The 24243-nt window shown below is 41.9% G+C and overlaps 1 protein-coding gene across 6 annotated transcripts in view; it reads left to right on the forward strand.

Moving 5' to 3' along the window:
- Nucleotides 1–24243, forward strand: part of AK5 (adenylate kinase 5) — a gene marked incomplete at its 5' end in the record, with an annotated part of 242780 nt that overhangs the window by 197090 nt on the left and 21447 nt on the right. For 4 of the 6 annotated variants that reach the window (XM_082612417.1, XM_082612415.1, XM_082612416.1 and 1 more), the window contains 2 exons: nt 11587–11750; nt 13982–14098. In XM_082612417.1, coding sequence (XP_082468543.1) covers nt 11587–11750; nt 13982–14098 — 281 coding nt within the window. The remainder of the gene's footprint in view (nt 1–11586; nt 11751–13981; nt 14099–24243) is intronic. The other 2 variants (XM_082612420.1, XM_082612418.1) reach the window with 2 other exon arrangements.

Genomic DNA, 24243 nt, shown 5'->3' on the forward strand with positions numbered 1-24243 from the left:
TATTGTCATGCATTTTTACTAAATTTTTTGCTTTCATTAAAAATGCTGTGAATATCTATGTAACTAAAACATGATTTTCTCCCCTTAGGATAAATCCATTGACCTGAAAACTTTTAAAACTTTTGACTTATATTACCAACTTGCCCTTTAGAAAGTTTACACCAATTTTATATTCTCATCACAGTGCATAAGACTTCCAATTTCCATGGTATGGCCCAAAATTGAACACAAAACCCCAGATGGAATCCAACTAACATTCACTGCAAATGTCCCTAACCATCTTAAATATCCTCACTTCCTTTTACAGTACAAAAATAGACTGCAAGCACAAATATTCTCCAAGTTCTCTAACAAAGACAAAAACATAGAATGGTAGTGTTGGAAATGACCTTGGAATTTATCTAATCCAACAAGCTCATTTTCACATGAGAATACAAAAACCCAAAGAGGAGAAATATCAAAGCAGACAGATTCCCAACAAAAACCAAACCAGAAAATCATATGTAGAAAAAAAAAGCTGCAAAGAAACAAAACAAAATGTATTTTTGGCAGTTATATTTGGGGAGTGAGACCATGGGAGATTTTTCTTCTTTTCACTTTTTCAAGTTGTCTAAATATTCAATAAGGAGCCTATATTTCTTATACAGTCAAGAAAAATTATTTTATATAAAAGAAGGGAAAAAATAGAGAGGAGAAGCTGGATTATAAATTGTCTATTATAGTCATTTAATGTGTGCCTAAGATCATAGTGTGAAGGGTCTACAAAATAGGGGAAAAGGTGGCTTGATAAGTTTAAGAATTTGGAAGAGGAGGAGTACTCTAGAAGAATGAAGTCCAAGAATTCAGAGACCCAAACAAGCAGAGCCTGATGAAGCAACTATTAGAAGGCTCCAGTCTGTAAGTTTGTTGTGTCTGGAATAGACCTTGGAGATCTCCGGGTGAAGAAACAGAGGACAGGGTTTTTAGTGGCATTTACTTGTGAGCAGTTTGGAAATCTTGTCTCTGTCCCTGTTGGGATGAGATGGGGTTGGGGTACTATGAGCTGTAGGAGCATCATGGGGTGTAAATGTTTAGGAATCACCATCACGGTGCCTGTGATTTCCTCTCCCCCAAGACCTGAACCTTCCTTGTCATCTGTCTACATAAGAGCTAGAGTTGTGGAATCCAGTTTCAGCGTCTTGTCTTAATTAGACATTTCACATGTCTTGCTATGGCTGTGATGGTATTAGCTGAATGAATTGCAGAATCACAAACCATTAGAGTTGTCAGAACAGAGATGAAATTATGTCTCCCAAAAGTCTCTAAGCTAATAACTGGTGGGGCCTGATATATTTGACAGGTTTAACAAATAAAACTATGAGACAAAATTAAATTTGGATTTTAGATAAGCAGTGACAGTGTTTATTATAAGTATGTTTCATGCAATATCTACTGGACAGCCTGTATTTCAGCTGGCAACCCTAGGGGTCCATGATGAAAACCCATCTCCCAGTGACCATTCTGATTGACTGAAGACTGTACAGTGCTTTTCTGCACAGCAGGTTGGTCTGATTTCCAGGATGACCTTACATATGAGAGGCTGTAGAGCTTAGTGGTTACCAAGGTACAGTTGGCCCTTGGGCATAGTTTTTTCATCTGTATAATAGAGTTACAAAGAGCACCTACTTCATATAGTTGTAAGCATTAAATGAATTATTACAAATAAAACATATAGATAGATACTTATTAGGGTCAAATATCAAGCCAAAAGCACTGTGAACCAGATACCTTTATCTGAACGGTCTGCAGTGACCTCTCGAACTTGTCTCTGACCCACTCTGTTGGTATAAAATAGTCCATAGTCCCCCTCCTGTTACCTCCAGCTCGATGCTGAGAAAACAGAAAGTTCCCTCATCTGCAACAGAAAGGATAGCCTTGCTTTTGATAAGGCAATGCGGATTCTCATTAACTATTATTGCAAGTATTCACTCATGATAGAATCATCTCAGAATTACATTGTAAATATTAAAAGAAAGATCAACACTACAGACTCCCTGCGGTGACCACTGGGGCATTCACAGCAAATGGCCTTCCTTAGATTATCTAGTCTAGAAGTTCAAATCAAGCTAACCATCAGAATCACCTGAGGAAATATTTTTAAGATCTTTTTTATTTTGAAAATATTTCAAATATTCAGCAAAGCTGAAAGAATTTTATAGTGAACACTAGTAAACCCACTGCCTAGATTCCGCCATTAACATTTACAATAACTGTTTTATCACGTATCTTTCCCTCTATCCACCCCTTTATCCATCCATCAATACATCTTTTTTTCCTTACATATTTCAAAGTCAATTGCCAATATCTGTATACTTTCCCTGGGGAACTTTCTAAAACTATAAATTCCAAGGCCTCAACCCCAGAGGTTCAGAGATCTACTGATTCAGCAATTTTTCAACCTCCCCAGGTGATTCTGATGCACAGTCAAGTTTGGGAATGTATCAGTCAGAAGAAGCTAAGTTATGCTGTAGTTAGAAGCATAACTAAAAATCTCTGTGATGTAGAACAACAAAGATGTTTCTTCTTTTTCTTCTTCCTCCTCCACCTCCACCTCTTCTTCTTCTTTTTCTGGACTAATGCTACATGTTTGTCAACAGTTGACTGGGCTTCACTCTGGTAACCATGCTGATGGAGCCCCTACTATCCAAAATATTGCTAGTTTCATGGCAAAGAGAAAAGAGACACAGAAAACCATGCATTGGCTATAAAAACCTCTGCCTAAATATGACACACATCCACCTCTGCCCCCAGTTCACTGGCAAAAGCAAATCACTTGGGGACTTTTAAGTTCAAAAGGTAGGGATGAGTAATATTTCCTCAGAGAGAAGCACTATTGAAGAGAAGCTGGAATATTTAGGAAATGTAATATAAAATAGCACAGGAAACCACTAATTTAATCCAGACTCTGATTTACAGACTAGGAAGCTATAGCATCTGAGGAGGCAGAGTGACTCTCCCAAGATCTCTCGGCTAGTTCAAACCAGGAATGGTCTAGAACCAAGGTCTCCTAACTCCCAATATTAGGAGGCTACCTCCCTGAAGCTCCCAGATCATTCACCATCCATTCATTCAGTCATTTATTCATTGATTGATCTGATAACTATTGCGTGCCTACTATACACCATGTACCGATAAATAAGGCACAGTCCCTGCTATCAAGAAGTTCCCAGTCCCGTGTGAAATTCTTCCACATAACCTTCAGCTGACCCTATCACTGGCATTCTTCATCCTATTCAGCAAATAACCTGAAGCAGCAGTGCATTTCAGAACGAATAGAGATACTGTCTTTGAGGATAAAGATCTATTTTTCTTAACTGTTTCTGGTCAGAGAGAGCCAATTCCCAGCAACCCTGCTGAAACTCTGCATGGTGACACAGCTCATCCAAGATACAGGATATTTAAAGTGACTCATGGGCCCACAGTGGTTGAGGATCATTCCTAGGGCACAGTCATTTCATGATCTGATGGCAGAATAGCTTTTCCCTTAAAGGAATCATTCAGTTACAAAAACCTGAACCCTATCTTGAAGCCCATTTTCATTCAGACAGAAAGAAATATTTCAAGAGGTAGAAATCTGATAGATTTTTAAAGAACACCGAGGACTATCTAAAAATAGGATAGTTTGATTTACAGAAGATTTGATACCTTCACAGACTGTGACTGTGAAGACTATCTGTCTTTAAAGATGTTAAAATAGTACCACAATATAAAATGATGTATCTGATCTTTGTAAAAGCACAGAATGTTAGAGCTGGGAGGACTTCTAAGCAGCAGTAACACGAGCTGCCTCATTTTACAGACAATAATCATGATGCTTATTGAGTATTTCACTGTGCCAGCTACTGTTCCAAGCAATTTATATGCATTATCACATTTTGTCCTCACAACCAATAGGCATTTTGATCATCTCTATTTTGTAATTGAAGAGGTTGAAGCTCAGAGAGGATAAGTGACTCCATTAAAGTCATCTCACCAGATAAAGATCTGGGGTGTGAACCTAGAATTCGACTCCTTTGGTCCAGGGTTCCTTTAATGGGAAAAGGAATATAGTTGTCACTCTTGTGGGGGCATAAGGCTCCTAGACATTGACTCTATTCAACAATTGCTTGTGATACTTCGCAAGGTTCTGTGGGGAGACCAACATAAATAAAGCAGTTTCTACTCTCTGTGAGTTTCTGCCTGGCAAAGGAAGGGAGAGAAAATGGGCATATTATGTGTCTGGAAATCAAGGGCAAAGAGAATTTTAAGATGTTTATCAGTGGTGTTAAATGCTACTAAAGAGTCAAAGACAGTAAAGACTAGAAGAAGGTCATTGAATAAGATGACAATTATGCAATTGCTGTTGAACTTTAAAGATCAATTTCAGAGAGTGATGAGGGTAGGAGGTAGCTTGCAAGAGGCTAAGGAGTCAATAAAAGAGGAGGAAATGGAAATGGGCAGTTTCAGGCTACTGGAAAAAAGCAAAAGAATGTAAAGATAACTAGAGGATACAGACAATGGTGGAAATATTTTTATTTGGATGGGGAAGAGCTAAGCATGTTGTTTACAGAAGAGATGGTGCCAACAGAGAGGAATGAATTTAATGTGGACTAGAAAGAGAGGATCAAGTTTTTGGAGCAGGCAGGAAGAAAGGATCCATTCACCATTAAAGTATTTACTATTTCAGTCACTATTATAATGTAGACAACCTATAAACACAGTAGACAACTGTATTTGAGGCACTATGTTTGGGCACTGTGGTAAGCAAAGCATACCCATATCCTGTAGAGTCTAATATGGAAGACAGACTTTAAGTAAATTATAGATGATAGATAGGTAGATAAATAGATAGATAGGATAGGTGATAGAGACAGTAGATGGATAGATGATAGGTAGATATAGATGATGGATAGATATAGATGATAGATAATTGATAGATATGATAGATGATAAGAGATAGGTGAAAGATATAGACAATGGATATATAGATAATAGATGATAGATAGATAGATAGATAGACAGATAGATAGTAATTATATTCTGTGAAAAATGCTATGAAGGAAAACGCTGAGGTGCTACAAGAGCCAAAGCAGAGAAGTTAGCCTTAGGCTGACTAGTTGTATAGCATCTTCCAAATGAGAGAAAGGAGAGATGGAGGACAAAGGATAAAGATACATATATTTTGCAAATATTGAGGAAAGAAGATAATCTTCACCTTCTTAGTGACTAATAGGAAGATGTTAAAAGTGAGAGGAGGGAGGGTGGGAGGGAGACGCAAAAGGGAGGGGATATGGAAACATATGTATATGTATAACTGATTAAATTTGTTATAAAGCAAAAAAATAAAATTAAATTAAAAAAAAAAAAGTGAGAGGAGGGGCTTCCCTGGTGGCGCAGTGGTTGAGAGTCTGCCTGCCGATGCAGGGGACACGGGTTCGTGCCCCGGTCCAGGAGCATCCCGCATGCCGTGGAGCAGCTAGGCCCGTGAGCCATGGCCGCTGAGCCTGCGCGTCCGGAGCCTGTGCTCCACAACGGGAGAGGCCACAACAGTGAGAGGCCCCCGTACCGCAAAAAAAAAAAAAAAAAAAAAGTGAGAGGAATAAGAGTAGGTTTGAGGATTTACGGACAATGGGGAAATATATTAGAATCCATCCTTGGACATCAAATTTGGTATCAGCAAAAGAAGACTATCTGCCAAGAAACATTCAAAGCTATTATGAAGTTAGATAGAAACCCAGTTGGCTCGGTTTTCTGACCTTCTTATGGAATTCTTAGCAACCCAGAGTAGATACAAATCAAGTAAATGGTGGGTTGGGCAGAAAGCAGGCTGGTGGTTCTCATCACAGTCACAATAGAATTCAAAGGGTGCAAAGGATTCAGAGTTACTAGAAAGGGGCTGGTGTCCAGCTGGTCAGGGAGGTAAGTGGAGCCCAAAGGGAATGGACCTACTCGATGAGGTCACAGTGAGAACAGAGAACAAGTTGAGAAGAAGTGAGGTCAAGAGAAAAGAGACAGGGAGAAGAAGAAGACATGAGCAGGGTGGGAGGACAGACCCAAGTAATGATGAACTTTCAAGTTCATCCAGATCAAAGGTGAGCTAAAATTGGGTTAGTGATGAAGGTCATTGGTGCTAAAGAGGTTTAGAGAACACTGAGGCTGGGGTGGGATGGGAATTAAGGCCTGAAAAGCTTTGTTGATGACATTGGAACCTGTAGAATGCTGTCCCCTCTGCTTTGCCTTAGAGAAAATAAACTTTATGAGTTTTCCAAACCAGATACATATATTTGTAAATGTACAGTCAAATATGTGTGTGTGTGTATCAACACACACACTAATACATATCTTAATTACCTGCAAGTGGTCTGGACGTCTCAGAGTGATGGCTAGTCCCCATACTTGTTGCTGGATTATGTTTGATTCCAACCTTGATATGCTGGATGACACCCTGCAGATGTAACTCAGGAAGAACTAACGGGATGAGTAACCTCCTCTCGTTATAAGTAGCATTTATCAAGCACCAATTTTTCTTGGCAGAGAGATGTGACAAGGGAGATTTGGAACAAAGGGACAGATTTCAGAAACTTTTCGAATGTAGACTCAACTTTTCAAAGTTGCTTAGTGACTGGTCAGGAATGGAAGATGAGGAGGAAGGAGAGCAAAGGTAGAATGAGGCAGCGAGTTGGTTCTTATTTCCCCCCATTTTACAGATGAGGAAACTAAGACTCAGAGAAGTTAAAAGACTCACCCAGAACCACTCGACTAGTAAGTGGTAGAGCCAGGGGTTATTACTCGACCCATCTGTCCTGTGCCCTTCCCAGTACACCATGCTCCCTGTCCCACCGTTCTCTGCAAGACCTTTTCATGTTCCAAGTCACTTTGCTGAAGATACCAAGCTCAGCCTTCTGCTCTTCTTTTCCACACTTCCCAGGCATTAGCAAACGTAATCATACGTGTTTTCCCCTGCCTGAGCGAGGAGTCTCTCCCAGTGGCCCTGCAGTGGTGTTGACAGGCCTGGCTTGTAGCCCCCTCACACTGCTGTGATGCTGGGCTCACCTGTCGGCTTCCCCTTAGAGGGTGAGTTCTCTGATGGAAGACAGGGCCTCTGAATCTTTCGATTCCCACCTCTTAGCACAGTGTCTGACCCACAGTAGCTGGCCAACAGATGCTTGTCAAATGAAGAGCAGTATTAATAGGCCTCATGCTTAGTTCCAGGTTGCATCCTACAGTTAACAAGATGCAATAAAATGTCAACCAAGGACACTAGAGCCTGCTCTACACCATTACTATTCAAAACACTGTTAAGTGTAATAGAAACATGTCCATGCATTTGTCTGTATTTGGGATCCAGCTAATTATCAACCTGACATCAGTATTTACTTGGGCTTTCTTTCTGAGTGCAGAATGTGCTCTAACACACCAGCTTTGCTGTTTTGTTCTTTTCGCCCTGAGGCCAAGCACCCTGCAAAGTCACATAGGAGGCAGGTCTTCTCCTGCAGAGCCCAGCTAATGAATCCAGGAGCTGTCCCCTGAGAGGACAGAAGATAAAAAGCACGCTGGAAAAGGTGGCTCAGGCGGGCATGCTCAGGTGATGCAGCTTGTTTCACTTCCACCTCAGAGAACACCAGGTACCAAGGAGGATGCATGAGGGAGAATCCAGCCATGGACCCTGGGCTCCCAAATCCCCTGCAGGCTCTTCCCCTTCCTTCGGTGCAGCGTTAAGGGAAGGGATGCACTGAGCTGGAGGTTCACAGTATCTACACTTCTCACAATATAGCACCTTTGGCCTCACATGGAAAAGAATTTTGATCACATTGGTTGAGAATAAAGATTTTTCACTTTTTTTTTTTTTTTTTTGAAGTGTTGACAGACCATTTCGAACTGGAACCTCCTACCCCAGGCTGTCTTTGTGAATCACACCAAGCAGTATTGTGTATAGGTTTGTTCAGGGGTTGAGCCTTGAGTAGTGATACAGGAAAAATCAGTGAGATGACAGTAAATGTGACAGCTCCTCATCTCTGTCAGCCGTCTCGTCACCAGAGAACACAGCCCACTTGTTCAGATAGGTGGCACCTCGAAAGAGTTTTTCCCATGTAACAAATTATCCCAGAAGGATATCAAGGCTCCATTGCTTTTAATTTAAAAGTCATAAGTGAAGGCCTCAAAGAAATGTCAGAGACAGTGTATGAAAATTCATACGTCTCCTAGCAGTTTTTGTGCCTTCACGGCAGTGACAATCATCACTTTGTTCTCGGGTTTGGAGCCGTGGGAAGAATCAAACCTTTGTGTAGATTACTTAAAATTCCACTGTGCCTGCACCGTTTGCCCAAGAATGTTAAGAATTTGCAGCTGTCGCTCCCATGAAAGGTTTCTAACTGGGGCAGTGGCTGCTGTTTCACACACAGCTGTGGTGAATTTGAGCTGAAGATTTTTAATTGCCTTTGTGTTGAGATTTATTAAATAACATTTTAGAGAAGCAAAAACTGTAATAGTCATATTAGTAGGTTGCTGAAGGAAGAAAATAATTGGAACGCAGCATTTCTGCCCTGTAAGCCAAGTCTGAAAATATCTTTCCCATGTGACTGGCTTCCAGCCATCCCAGCAAAAGAGTTTCTAGGTAAATCCGGCCACAGAAGCCCTCGTGGCCACTGCAGGAGCCTAGCCCTTTGTTCCCCTTACTGCTTTATCTGGAAGCACTTCTCCCCTGAGTGGCCTTCCCTTGTTTCCACTCTCCATTTCCATTATCTCAGGAGACAGGAGTCATAATGCTTGGAGCAAACATAGCAGTAGCTGGCAATCGGCTGCTCCTGCTAAATGGTCTGCATTATTTTTGCAAGCCTTTGTAATTGCTGTTTTCCTACTACATCTAGGCCATCCATGACAATACTGTGAGGGGTCTGAACCCTCCCCATTTGGCTGAGAGCAGCTGTAAGGATGAGCAGAAGTCAGAAAACGTGGACCTTTCCTGGATTTCCTGCCAAGGCAAAGGAGAGGGAGTGAGAGGCCCTTCTACTGATGAGGGACCACAGCTAATGCCCCTCAAGAGGGGTCTTGCCAATTGTTCTGAGAAAGGAGTTTTGAAGATGAAGAGAGGCCAGCCAGGAAAATTGCAGAACAAGTCGTAAATCCTCGTTGCTATGCTAAAAACCTCAATTGTGTTTTACATTTCAGTTCAATATTTCCTTTTAACAGGGAATCCTCCAGGCATTAAGAAGCACCTACAGTGTACAGGTGCTGTGCTATAGGCACTGTGGGGGCAGAAAGTCGAGTGGGAGACCTAGACCAAGCATAAGACAGGCCAAGGGCACCCCAGCTCTGGTTACATCACTCACCCCAAGGGAGGTGAGGGGGACAAGCTGATGCCAGAAGGGGACAGCACTGGGTCCAGGCCTAAGATATAAAGAGGATCTTGATAGTTAGAGGGGGAAACAAAAGCCTTCCAGGGTGAGGACCCAAGAATAGCAAAAGCACGTTGGAAAAGCATATCTTGATGTCTAAGGTTCCATTTATATAATTTTCTCAGAATGACATAGTTATAGACAGATTTAGTGGTGGCCAGAGGTTAAGGATGGAGGGGTTGTGTGTAGGAGAGAAGTGGGTGTGGCTGTAAAAGGAAAACATGAGGGATTCTTGTGGTGATGGAAATGTTCTATATCTTCATTGCATCAATGCTAATATTCTGGTTGTGATATTGTGCTGTAGTTTTGCAAGACGTCACCACAAGGGAAAATTGGTAAAGGATACATGGGATCTCTCTATATTATTCTTACGATTGTGAATCTGCAATTATCTCAAAGCAAAGTTTTTTCTAAAAGTTTGTCTTGAGGAAGGGACAGTCTACAGTTGGACATGACAATGTTGGGTGAGGATAAGAAATGAAGAAAAATGTTGGAGAGGTTGGATGGAACTAGATTCTAGAAGCTAGAAATGCCACTCTAAGTAGTTGGGATTTCATTCTGTGAGGAATGGCAAGCCACTGAATGCTCTGAGCTGGGCAGTGACATGCTTTTCAGGCAAATCATCCTGCTAGCAGGTCTGCTGGACCTCAAAGCCTCACCCATTGCCCAACGCAGAGGCAGGATGGCTGCTGCACACCAAGAGCATGAGGACCTGAACCATGGAGGTGAATCTGGGCACAGAAGCCAAGAGAGGTGGGAACACCTCTGAGAGCCAGAGTCCAGGCTTCGGATCCTAGACTGCTACTTACTTGCTCTTGCCACCTAAGGCAGCTAACTTCTCAGTGCCTCTGCTTCCCCATCTGTAAAATGGGAATAATACCAGGGTCTGCCTCTCTTAAGATCATTTAAAATTAATATACACAAAATGCTTAGAGCAGTGACCAGTACAGTAAGCACCTGGCAAAGGTTAGCTATTATTATTTTCCAGACGTAAAAGCTTACAACTTAGCAACTAGTTGAACTTAGGGAGGGGCAAGGAAAGAGTCAAGATGTAATGTTCATCTATGGGAGATCATCAGTAATAATAGCTAGAAAACAACAGGAAAATTCATATTGAGGGACATTCTATAAAATAAATATTTATAATCTTCAAATGTGTCAGGGAAACACGGAGGAACTGTTCCTTCCGGAAGAAGACCAAAAGGACATGACAACCAAAGGCAGCACATGATTCTGAACTGGATCCATCGGCTTCAGAGGACATTATTGAGATGATTGGGACAATTCCACTGAAATGTGAATGGGGTCTGAAGATGTAGTTATTTAGGAGGATGTGTTTGGTTCCTTGTCCAGAGGAAATGACATTAAAGTGTTCTGTAGCCATGAGGCATCAGGTTGGCCGCTGATTCTTAAATGTTTCAGAAAGTTCTTTGTACTCATAACTCTTCTGTAGGTTTGTGTTTGAAAATGAAAATAATTTTTTTATTGAAATATAGTTGATTTACAATGTTGTGCTAGCTTCAGGTGCACAGCACAGTGATTCAGTTATATATTTATCTTCTCTTTCTCAGATTCTTTTCTCTTATAGGTTATTATAAAATATTGAGTATAGTTCCTTGTGCTATACAGTAGGTCCTTGTTGGTTATCTATTTTATATATAGTAGTGTGTATATGTTAATCCCAAACTCCTAATTTATCCCCCTCCTCTTGCCACTTTGGTAACCATAAATTTGAAAACAATTTATTTTTAAAGTAATGGCTAGCATTTGTTGAACATTCACAGCGTAGCAGGCACTGTGGTCTGTGCTTTGCACATGAGCGGATTCAGTGCCCCAGGAAACGTCTCTGACATGCATGTCTACCAAATTGGGATTGTGGAGCCCTACTCTGCCCCCTGTAACAGCTGGAAGTCCTCCCCACTAGACCACCTATAGTGACTGCTATTTTTTGTCTACAACACCATCTGCCGTCCATGGACAGTAAGCTTGTTGAGGGCAAGGTCTGTGTCCCATTCTCCACTGTATCCACAGCTCTGGACATGCTCCCGGTAACTCATCACTGTTCAGTCCATGCTGGTGGATGAAGCACTGAGGCCTGCTCACCACAGTGACTATAGCCCAAAATGAGGCACCAGATTTGGGATGGATGTCTGATACATGACTTCTTTTCTAGGTGGCCCAGGCTCTGGCAAAGGCACACAGTGTGAAAAGCTGGTGGAAAAATACGGATTTACACATCTCTCAACTGGCAAGCTCCTGCAGAATGAGCTGTCATCAGAATCTGAAAGAAGTAAATTGATCAGAAACATCATGGAACGTGGAGAGCTGGTGCCCTCAGTAAGCAAAAGCTGCCTTCTCTGGCTGGGGAGAGATTTGGGAGTGTTGCAATTAATCTAAGCTTCTGGAACAAAGAAACCCAAAAAGTACGATAGCTGTATTTCATTTCTTTCTTATGTAACAGTCCAGAGGCAGGCGGGAGGTCCTCAGCAGAGACCCATCTGCCAGACCAAGTTGTCCAGGCCCAAGTTCCTTCTGTCTTGTTGCCCTGCCAGCCCCTTGAATGTTACCTTGTTTCATATTTTCTTCTCAAATTGGTCCCCGCTTTAGAGTTAAAATCTTCAAAGCAGAAGTGAGCTTGGTGCAGCAGAACCTAGAATTAGAACCCACTGGAAAATATAAAACAACATTTTGGTCTAGTTCTGAGAGGTATAATGACATTAACTTGAAATTTGGTATCTTTCCTGTGTGGCTGAAGTAAAGAATATCCCTTTTATTTACCTTTTCTTGTTTGTTTTCAAGTCACTGTCCATCTCTGAGAAGCTAAATGCCACTGGTATCAAAAAACATTCATCCCTTCCAGACTAGGTCCCACACTAGGCTCTGTAGTCAGGGCTCTTACAATGCAGCCCCTATTAGCTAACAGAGCTTTATGCTTCCTCTTCAACCAGCTACAGTCTGCTTCCCACCTGGAAGCCAGAATGGTCCTCATGAAAGGAAACAGACCATTGCAGTTGACTCTCAGTGGGCCTCCTTCTTGCCCATTCTTTCCCCATACAGTTTACTCTTTTCACAGCAGCCAGAGTGATTTCTTGAAAACGTTTATCCCCTTCCCCAGAAGCTTCCAACAGCCCCTCACCACACTTAGAATGAAATCCAGAGTCCTTCCCGTGGCTCTGGACTCCAGCTTGCTCTCTGACGCTGTTTCCCACCACTCTCACGTTTATTCTCAGCCAACCAGTCACTTCCTCATTGTTCCTCCCACAGGTCAGGCTGTTCCTGCCTCAGGGCCTTTGCACTTGCTCTTTCCTTGGCCAGAGCCCTCTTCCTTCATATATGCATATAGTTTGCTCCTTACTTCATCCAGATCTCTACTTAAATATCACAATTTATCAGAGGCCCTTGCTGAGCACCCCATCTAAAATAGCACCTGTAACATTCTGCTTCTTCTGTCCTGCTTTAATTTTGTTCCTAGTAGTTCTCTCTAGCTGATTATTTCTATATATTTACTTGTTCGTCTATTATCTGTCTTTTTCACTAGAATGTAAGCTTCATGCAGATTTAATTCATTATTATCTAGGGATAGTTTCTGACCGTGCTTACGATGGCTGCATTCCCCAAGTCCCTGCCAAAAGTCAGAGGATGCCTGGGACCCAGAGAACCCAAGGAATTCCCCCCAGTTTGGGCAGCTGGTGGCATTTTCCTACATCCATTCCCAAGCTTCCATGTATCCCTCCTTCCTTATTTTCCATAAGTGCAAGTTAAATCAAATTTTTTAACAAAGTGATATTGCTAGAAAATGCTACTTTTTATCTACTGAAAGTCTCCTCAAGTCAGTGAATGTCAAATTTTATAAAATATTTACTGGAACAGATCAACAGTGAAGCACATTTTATACCATGTTTTGTCTAGTTTTAAACTGGCATTAGGCCTAATTCAAGGAGTGCTACTGTATGAAATATAGCACTATATTTCACCTAATCTAAGATGTCATTATTTTTAGACACCTCAGTAAAATATAACCAATAAAAATATACTTGTAAGAAAAAAACACTATTAAACTATGACCCAGCACTGACTGTAAGGTACCTACCAATTCTATAAACATTAAAATGGGGGGCGTGAGATTTGGAGTTGATGAAATACAGTATATTGCTGCCTGCTGTTAATCTTTTTTTAACTAATTTTTATTGGAGTATAGTTGCTTTACACTGTTGTGATGGTTTCTGCTGTACAGCAAAGTGAATCAGTTATACGTATACATATATCTCCTCTTTTTTAGATTTCCTTCCCACTTAGGTCACCACAGAGCGTTGAGTATAGTTCCCTGTGCTATACAGTGGGTTCTCATTAGTTATGTATTTTATACATATTAGTGTATATATGTCAATCCCAGTCTCCCAATTCATCCCAGTCCCGCCCCCTTCCCTCCTTGGTATCCGTAAGTTTGTTCTCAACATCTTACTGTTATCTCTCTCCCTCCCATGATGGGATGGCTCGGGAGAACTGTGCTGACTCCAGTGTTGCTCTGTGGAAAAGCTCAGGTCCTGACTGCTCTCCCTCTGCTCCAGGGCATCATTCTGGAGCTCCTGAAGGAGGCCATGGTGGCCAACCTCAGAAACACCAAGGGTTTCCTGATTGGTGGCTATCCTCAGGAAGTGAAGCAAGGGGAAGAGTTCGGACGTAGGGTGAGTGTTGTTATGGGGATCATACCAGAAGAAAAGTAGGGGACATCATCGAGGCTGGGGGATAAATTTGAAGTCTATGCCTTTCTCAGTTACATTAAATAAAACTTTCTATTACAAATGGCAGAAACTCAGCATGCAGGCCAAAAAAATGGTGGAGGGTGGGAACGCTGGTGGTGGATTTATGGGTTCAAGTAACTAAAACTTCCAAGAGCAGTTCACACTTGGTTGGATCCATGTATTCAAATTTGTTCATCAGTGATCTGAAGTTCTCCATCTCTTGGATAGTCTTTCTTTGCGTTGGCCTCACTTTCTTCCTGTTACAGGCTTATATTCTACCAACTAAGTGATCTCACAGAAAAGTGTTTCTATTCTCCAGCAAAAAACCCAGGATTTTGTTTCATTATCCTGGATTATCAGGTCCTGGGCTCATCACTGAACCAGTCACTGTGGATATCCAGGAATATCCTGGTCCAGCCTGGAGGACCAGGGCAAGGATGGGAAGAAAGGAGGGAGAATGGGCACCACACCTGAACCATGAAAAGAAAGGGAAGGGAATTACCCAAAGAAAAATAGGATGCCCTTAGAAGAAGGCAAGGAGAAAGGTTGCTGGACAGGCAGAATCAGATATATGTCCCCCTATGACCATCCCAGGATCAGATATATGTCCCACCCTCTTCACTAGGAGGCCACTCACAGGGGAACAGCAGGAAGTAAAAAATATTGTTCCTATCATTTATTGAGCCTACTCTGGGCTAAGTCCTGGTCTACACATTTTACACACATTATCTCTAATTTTACAAAGTCCAAGCAAGAGGGAAACAATTGTCCCCATTTATTAAACAAAGATTCCAGAGCCTACAAGAATTAATATTTATATAGAGATCTCTTTAGACTAGTTTTAAAAACATTTTTATATATGTTATTTCATTTGATATATTTTTAATAACCTTTTAGATAGAGAGAGGAGGTATTTTCTTCATGGTAAAGGTGATGAGTTAAGCCCAGAGAGGTTACATGGCTTCCCCACAGCCCCACAGCTAGTAAGTGCCAACTCACTGGTAAGTGACAACTACTGGTAGGACTAAGATTTGGGGGGCCCATCTCCATCCATCTCTAACACTGCAACGTTGATTAGGGGTAATGGTACTTGTGTGTCCCCTGGGAGTTAGTCTGACCTCCTTCTGAGTCTCTGTTTTAATTAATTTCCTTAGATGGTGTCTAAATACTTAAAGGACAATTGCTCACCTTCCCTTGCATTTCCTATTTACAACCAGAGCCTGAGAAGAAATTCCCTGGCCCAGTTGCCAAGGGTGGGCCTTAACCCCCGGGTCTGACTTTCTGAATCTCAACTCAGGAGGCTTTATCAACAAGATGGGGGTGGGCAGAGAGAAATGGATTTATGTGGCAGCACCTGGGACTGTGGCAGTTCCAGGTGGTTCCTGATGAACACTCGTACCAGAAATCTAAACAGCCTTCTCCCACCAAACAAACCACTTTAAGAGATCAGACTTCTATATAATCAACCACTTTTTTACAAAATGGAATTGGGAGGATTGTTCTAGTTTTTAAAAAAATCATGGTAATATTTTATCATGTTCTGTATATTTACAGAACATAAAATTTACCATCTTAACTGATTTTAAGTGTACACTTCAGTCATGTTAATTGTATTCGTATTTTTGTGCAACCAATCTCCAGAACTCTTTTCAACTTGCAAAACTGAAACTCTACACTTATTAAACTCCTCATTTCCCTGTCCCCTGCCCCCTGACAACCACTGTTCCACTTTCTGTCTTTATGAATTGACTACTCTACATACCTCACATAAGTGCAATCAGACAGATATGTCCTTTTGTCACTGGCTTATTTCATTTAGCATAATGTCCTCAAGGTTCATTCATGTTGTAGCATGTGTTAAAATTTCCTTCCTTGTTAAAGATGAATAATATTTTGTTTATCCATTCATTCATTGATGGCTACTTGGGTTACTTCAACTTTTTGCCTATTGTAAATAATGCTGCTATGAATGTACGTGTACAGATTGTTCTTCAAGACCCTGCTTTCAACTCTTTTGGGTATATACACAGAAGTGAAATTGCTAGATCATATGGTAATTCTATTTTTAATTTTTTGAGGAACAAATACATATGCATACATACTGCCAGCCATAGTAGCTGCACCATTTTACATTCCCACCAGCAGTGCATAATGGTTTCAGTTTCTCTACATCCTCACCAACACATATTGTCTGTTTTTTTGATAGTAACCATCCTAATGGGTGTGAAGTGGTATCTCATTGTGATTTGGGTTTGCATTTCCCTAATGATTAATGATGTTGAGCATCTTTTCATGTGCTTTTTGGCCATTTGTATGTCTTCTTTAGAGAAACGTCTGTTCAAGTCTTTTGCCCATTTTTAAACCAGGTTGTTTGGTTTTGTTGTTGAATTGTAGGAGTCTGGGGTATGTTCTGGATTTTAACCCCCTATCAGATATATGATTTGCTAATAATTTCTCCCATTACATAGGTTGCCTTTTTACTCTGTTGATTGTGTCCTTTGATGCACAGAAGTTTTTAATTTTTATATAATCCAATTTATCTATTTTTGCTTTTGTTTCCTGTGCTTTTGGTATCATGTCCAAGAAATTATTATCAAATCCAGTGTCATGAAGCTTTTCCCCTGTTTTCTCTTAAGAATTTTGCAGTTTTCACTCTTACATTTAGGTCTTTAATCCATTTTGACTTAATTTTTGTATGTAGTGTAATGTAAGGGTCCAACTCTATTCTTTGCATGGAGATCACCAGTTGTCCCAACACCACTGATTGAAAAGACTTTTTTTTCCCCATTGAGTGGTCTTGGACCCTTGTCAAAAATCATTTGACCGTGTATCTGAGAGTTCATTTTTGGGTTCTATATTATATTCCATTGGTCTAAGTTACTGACTTTATGCCAGTACCACACTGTTTTGATTACTGTAGCTTTGTAATAGTTTTTAAATCAGGAAGTAAGAGCTCTCCAACTTTGTTCTTTTTCAAGGTTGCTTTGGCTATTCAGGGTCCCTTGAGATTCCACATGAACTTTAGGGTGGATATTTCTATTTCTGCAACAACAACAACAAAATGTCATTGGAACTTTGATAGGGATTGCATTAAATCTGTAGATCACTTTTGTAGTATTGACATCTTAACAATATTAAGTATTCCACGGATTCTCGTACATTTTTGTTTATTCTGATCTTCTAGCCAGTGTCCATGCTGTAAATAAGTCTCCTGGGGATACTCTTGAACTGAGGAACAAGGGCATCTTTCCTGCACCACCTCTGAATTAGGGCCTCTGCAAGGCCAAGGGTGAGGGGAGATCCAGAGAAGAGGAAGGGGTGGTCGGGGGCCCTTGAGGGGCTCCCTGCTTATTGGAAATTGGCAGTTGTGTAAACATGCCATTAAAACACAAGAGGGCAAAACCTTAAAAAAAAAAAGAAAAAACACATATACACAAGGGAGATGAGCGCTAACTGCTGCCAGTGAGCAATGTTGGTTGAGGTTCAGGCTTCAAGGTGGCAGCACCCCACCAGATTATCTCACACTTGAACTTGCCCATGAACTTAAGGTCTGAGAGTCCTGGCAGTGTCTCTGGAACAGTCAGAAAAGGTCACGAACTTGCTTGGAAGTGCTGGGGAAAATATCCTTTTCAATGTCCTTTTTTTAAATTGCTCTCGGTGGTAGTAGAATATTCTTTGAAACCCCCAAGTGGCCAAGTGTAATAAATAAGGTGTAGGGAAAAGATAAGCATCTTTTTTGTCAACTACTGTGTGCAAACAACAACAAAATTATGATCTTTATTCCCCTTTGGGAACTTTTTAAACTGGGTCTGAAGGCAAATATCTGAACTTAGGCCTATGGGGTCCAAACTGTTTGGAGCAGTGACAGCACTGTTGCACTCATGTAGAGCCTCCCAAGGTGACATCTTTAAAGCGCATCACTTATGCTGTCTGGAGTCAAAAAAGCTGGATGTTCACCTTGGTCATAGATTAGTGTGACCCTGGTCATGTCACTCAACTTCAGATTCCTCCTCTGTAAAATAGAGAGAATAATGTAGCTGCCAAATCCTATTTAGAGGGTTTTGTGAGGATCAAATGATGTAACACACATAAATGTGTTTCCTAAGCTATAAAAGGTTATAAAATATTATCTACTTTAGGGTCACCCATTTTTCAATCACATTTCATTCAAGCCCATAAATTCCTGCTCTGCCACGCCTTTCTCCTTTGCTTATAACCCAGGATGGGTGAGTTCAGGACTTTAGATGGCCAACCAGTCTATCCCTGGCCTTTGGGTAAATATGAATTCAAATCATCCATACGATCTTCCTAAAGTAAAGCAAAACTTCCTTCCCCACTGTGGGTCCCATTCAGACAGGTTTTAGAAAGTGTCAGATAAGAGGCTTAACTAGAACTTAGGAGTGAGAAGAGTCATTAACGTGATGACTGGATAGTTTCAACCAATGCTAAAATTCATGACACACTTCCAAAAATATACAAGTGCCCCTTTCATTTATGAACCGGCGACCTTCAAGTGAGAAGTCTACGAAGACAGTCTTTTGCATTCTGCTGGAAGGAGTTTTTGCAAAGATCAAGCGTGATCCTGATTTGTCCCTGGGTACAGCAATTTAGAAGATTCTAATATCAATTTGGCTTGTATGCAGGAGAACACATCCAGCCCTCCAAAACAAGCACTGCTTTAAACCTGACCAGAACAACAAAGATGCTACAAACACGGAATGAGCCACTGTTGATTCATTTATGCCCTGAAGGGACCCAATCATTTGTACAGCCCCGTCCAAATTACAGGCAAGCATTTCATTTGAAATTTGGCAAAGACAAATAGAGATGTATGATTTTCCCCAGAGATTCAGAGTAATAAGCCTGGCTGAGAGCACAGTGAGTGTTTTTTGTGTATCTGTCAGGCCTGCGACTCTATTTGAAGCCCATTCAGGCCTACGGATGGTTTTCCAGCCCATAGACGCCTCACCAGCCCTTCTGTATCACAGAGACTGATGCGTCTGATGCTTGGGACCATCTGTGGCTGAAAAAAATCCAGTTCAGTTAGTTAGGCTGATGTTTTTGCATACTATAGCTGATTGCTCTGAAAGGCAGGTCCTTTGAGGATCTGCTTGGCTACCATACACAACACCATTAAGACCAAGTACAAACTCATGTCCATAGCTTAGGGGTAAGTCTGTATGTGCTTTCTCTATTACCACCCTATCTTCTGTTCCCAAGCCTGCTTTTCCCCCCATAGAATTAATGATCTGTGCCTTCAGTATCCAACATAGTATGCTAAGGAAGGGAAGGTTGTCACTGTGTGTGTGTGTGTGTGTGTGTGTGTGAGAGAGAGAGAGAGAGAGAGAGAGAGAGAGAAGGAATATGAAGGAGGAGCTGGGGTTTCTAACCACCATCCCCAGCTCCCACCCCATTTGCGAACCCCTGGTTATAGTCACTTCATGGCACAGGCCTGTATTTAGAGCCTGGGTTTATAAGTCCAAGACAAGTCATTTGACTCTACATAGTTCAATTTCCTCTTCTATAAAATATAGGTGGAAAATAGCTACCTCCAGCCATTAAAAAAAAAAAAAAAAGAAAGAAAAGAAATCTTGTCATTTGCAACACCATAGATGGATTTAGAGGGTATTTTGCTAAGTGAAATGAGTCAGACAGAGAAAGACAAATATCTCATGATCTACTTATATGTGGAATCTAAAAAACCAAACAAACAAACGAAAACAAAAACAGACTCATAGATACAGAGAACAAACAGGTGGTTGCCAGAAGGGAGGGGGTGAGGAGTGGGCAAAATAAGTGGAGAGGATTGAGATGTACAAACCTCCAGTTGTATAATAAATAAGTCATGGATATAACATACAGCATAGGGAATATGGTCAGTAATATCGTAATAACTTTGTATGAGGACAGATGGTAACTAGACTCATCATGGTGATCATTTCATAATGTATGCGAGTGTTAAAGCATTATGTAGTACACCTGAAAGGAACATAATATTGTATGTCAACTATATTTCAGTTAAAAAAAGGAAAAATTGCTACCTCAGTGCTTGTTGGGAGGATTGGCTGAAATCCTTGAAATGTGCCTTATATATGTATAAGCCTGCATATGATGTTCAATACATTGTTACAGTTTTTTTTTCAAAATTATGTATATTTTTTCTGATTATAGAAGTAGGAATTATATAGATATGAAACAGTACAGGAAAATGTAAAGCAAAGACTAACTAACCACCCAGAGAACACTCTGATGTCTGGTCTTCCGGTCTTGGTTCTACCTATCTTCATGCAGTTAAAATCATACAGGATACATAACTATCTGAATAATAGCTGTTATTTTTTGAGCACTTAAAATGTGCCCAGCACTGAACCAAATGCTTTACCCATGTCATTGTATTAATCTTTACAGTCCTATTCAGGATTGTATTAATTGTATTAATCTTTACAATCCTATTCAGTAGGTATTATTATTCCCACCTTATAGATTATTCTTATCTCAAGGAGGTTGTGTGCTTAGCCTGACTCCCTGGTGTGAAATGGAAACGCTTTCCTGTGTTAACCCAACATTTCAGCAGCCAAGCTAAACACATGTTAACAGAAGTGAAATGCCCGGGTTTGCTCTTGCCTTTTCCTCCCACAAGCCTCTTAGCTGAAATTCGGCCCTTAGCCTGACTATGCAGATGAGTTTCCTGGATGTGTGGATAATGACAGTGTATCCCTCTGCCTGATTGCTCTGAACTGTCTCATAACACTGTTCATCTATAGAATCAGTGATTCTGTTTATAAGTGCATTCTAATCTTTGGAATGAACTCTTAGCAAAAAACAAACAAAAAAAGGGTTATGAGTCTGGCCAAAGAACTTTCTAGTTGGTGTGTCCTAGTGGCTTGGAATTGTGGCAAGCCTTGGGACCACCTTGGGATTTTCCACTTGAGATTTTCCACTCTCTTTTTCCAACTTGAGGTTCATAGCAGAACTTTTTTTTTTTTTTTTTTGCGGTATGCAGGCCTCTCACTGTTGTGGCCTCTCCCATTGCGGAGCACAGGCTCCGGACGCGCAGGCTCAGCGGCCATGGCTCACGGGCCCAGCCACTCTGCGGCATGTGGGATCTTCCCGGACCGGGGCACGAACCCAAGTCCCCTGCATCGGCAGGCAGACTCTCAACCACTGCGCCACCAGGGAAGCCCCAGTGCAGAACTTTTGAGCTATGTAATGGCAGCACCAGGGCAGATGTTAAGGCGGCGATGGGGTGGTATTATTATCAGGGTTGTGTGTTCAGCAATGCTGGAATGACCCCATCATCCCTCCTCTACTGAGGTTCCCCAAGGGGATAAAGCTCAGGAGTGAGAACAAATGGGAAATAGGCCTGTGGCTCTGTTGTTAGCCGGGCCTTACCTCCCAGCGCAGTGAGGCTGGTAGACGCGTTGGAGAGTACGACTTAGGCTAAAAGCACGGGTGGGGCCTCTGACTCTTTCTAAATTCAAATGTGACCAACAGGGGCTTTTACGAAGTGCAAAGGGATGAAAATGAATCTTGCCAGGCCCACATTAAATAACAGTAGCTCACATTTATGCAGTGCTTGAAATGGGCCATGTATTAACTCATTTAATCCTCGACAGCCGTCCTATGAGGCAGAGACTCTTGTCATCCTCATTTAAAATGAGGCAACTGAGGCACCCAGAGAGAACAAGAAAGCTGGTACTCTGAACTGTCGAAAGTTCCTGAATGGCAGGACCCTGCACACTGGTAATATGGCCTAACCCGTGTCCTGACTTAATCAGAAGAAAACTAAAGTGGGGTGCAGAGGAGAGCAGGGAAAACGCCTCCTCCTGCTCTACCTGCTGGAATTCTCCAGGCAAAGCCATCATCACAAGTCAGCTGACACCCTCATCCTGGTGGGCTGCTCTCATCTGGAGTGAGTGCGGATCCCAACTAGATCCCCAGAGGCAGCGAAAGCAAGTTTCCGCAAAAGAAAACTAAATGGCCTCTGACACCGTCCACTTCTTTTCCTACTACCCCACCCTCCTCTCCTGGCTCCACTTGGCCCACCAGGCATCTGGCCAGAGTCCCATTCTGAAGGCTCTGGCACCTTCCACTAAGGTGAAGTCACCAGGCTTTGGAGTTACACGCAACTGGCTCAGGACTGTCCCTAACTAGTCCTCAGTGATTGGGGGCAAGTTAACCTCTGTGGGCCTCCATTTCCTCCCCACAGGGGTTAGGGTGATGGCACAGTGCGCCCGCTGATGAAATGTTCTTACATATCTCAGTGCCCTCCCAAGGGCACTTGTGCTCTAATAAGGGCCCCCTGAATACCCAAAGGCCATGAAGAGCCCAGCACTGCAGTGGCAGAATTCCAGGGAGCCAGCAGGGGAGTGCTGGGGACATGGAGTTGTCACCAAGTCTCTGTGACTCATCCAGACAAGGACAGAGTTCTCTGTTCTCCCCTCCACGGGATGTTAGAGCAGGGGTCCCCAGCCCCCAGGACGCAGACTGGTACGGGTCCTCAACCTCTTAGAAACCGGGCCACGGCAGGAGGTGAGTGGCAGGTGAGCGAGTGAAGCTTCATCTGCCACTCCCCATCACCCCCCATGGCTCCCCATCACCCCCCCCGTGGCTCCCCATCGCTGGTATTACCACCTGAACCACCCACCCCCTCCGCCCCATATGTCTGTGGAAAAATTGTCTTCCACGAAAGCATCCCTGGTGCCAAAAAAGTTGGGGACCACTGTGTTAGAGGCTAACCATGGTCCAGGGAAAAAAGGCAGAGCTATTCCAAGGGACTTTCTAAAGAAATATATCAAAGCATTTTGAAAAATGATTGAATGGTATTTCACTCAAACATTTCAAAAACTTTTAGATGTTAAAAGCATCAGTGGAAGAAATGAGCTCTGAAGCCATGAAAGGACATGGAAGAAACTTAAATGCATATTGCTAAGTGAAAGAAGCCAGCCTGAAAAGGCTACACACTGGATGAGTTCAACACTATGATATTCTGGGAAAGGCAATTCTATAGAAACAGTAAAAAAAAAATGATCAGTAGTTGCCAGGGTTAGAGAGGAGAGAGAGGGAGGAATGGATAGGAAGAGCACAGGAGATTTTCAGAGAGGTGAAAATATTACATATTATGCTATAATGGTGGACCATGACATGATCCAACTGTCAACCCATAGAATGTACAACACAAAGGATGAACTTTAATGTCAACTATGGATTTCAGTTAATGCTTCAGTATTGTTTCATTAATTGTAACAAATGTACCACCCTAAAGACATCATAGGGGAATCAGGGGAGGGGAATTATATGGTAACTTTCTGTACTATCTGCTCAATTTTCCCGTAAACCTAAAACTTAAAATCTATTAATTAAAAAAAAAAAAAGAATCAGTGGTACAGGCCACTTCCAAATGGAATGGCTGCTCGACAGCTTTTTATGTAGGAAGGGAGAAATAGGTTAGGTCAAACCCCAATCTTGGCACGAGAGCAGCTTCTCAAGGTATTATTTTGTGAAGAATCACCTGGGGATCTTCTTAAAATCGAGAGTCAGCAGGTCGAGGATGGTGCCTGAGCATCTGCATTTCTAACAAGCTCCCAGATGAAGCCTTTGCTCCTGGTTCACAGCCCACACTTTGAGAATCAAGGTGGAAGCTCCCTCTCTGTCCTGCACTTATTTTGGTTCATTTATTGCCATCTCCTGCTCAGACACACATTATCTCTGTTTGTACCTGAATGAGTCCCTGAAGTGTCGTCCGTGTCCTCACAACTGGCCTGAAAACCGCCACAGTAAGAAAAATCACCTAGTCTCCAAGCACAACCCCGGCCGGAAACTGCTCCAGGAGCCAAACTCTGTAACTGAGCCCTAGGCTGCCTCCCAAGCTCGCCCTCTGCTGGTGGATAAGGGTCATTGTCTTCTAAACTTTCACCCAGCTTTCTTACTGCTCAAATGCTCTTTTTTTTTCTTCCAATGAATAAAGACAGAGAGTTAGATGACATGTTCCAGAGGTTTATTTCACTCTTCTAGATTTTGGAGAATTTTTCCACTCTGTTTCTTAAAGTACATCCTTCAGAGGGGGTAGATAAATCATTGAACAGCAC

Source organism: Mesoplodon mirus (genome assembly GCF_964341445.2).
Source record: "Mesoplodon mirus genome assembly, chromosome: 3".
NCBI classification, from domain to species: Eukaryota; Metazoa; Chordata; class Mammalia; order Artiodactyla; family Ziphiidae; genus Mesoplodon; species Mesoplodon mirus.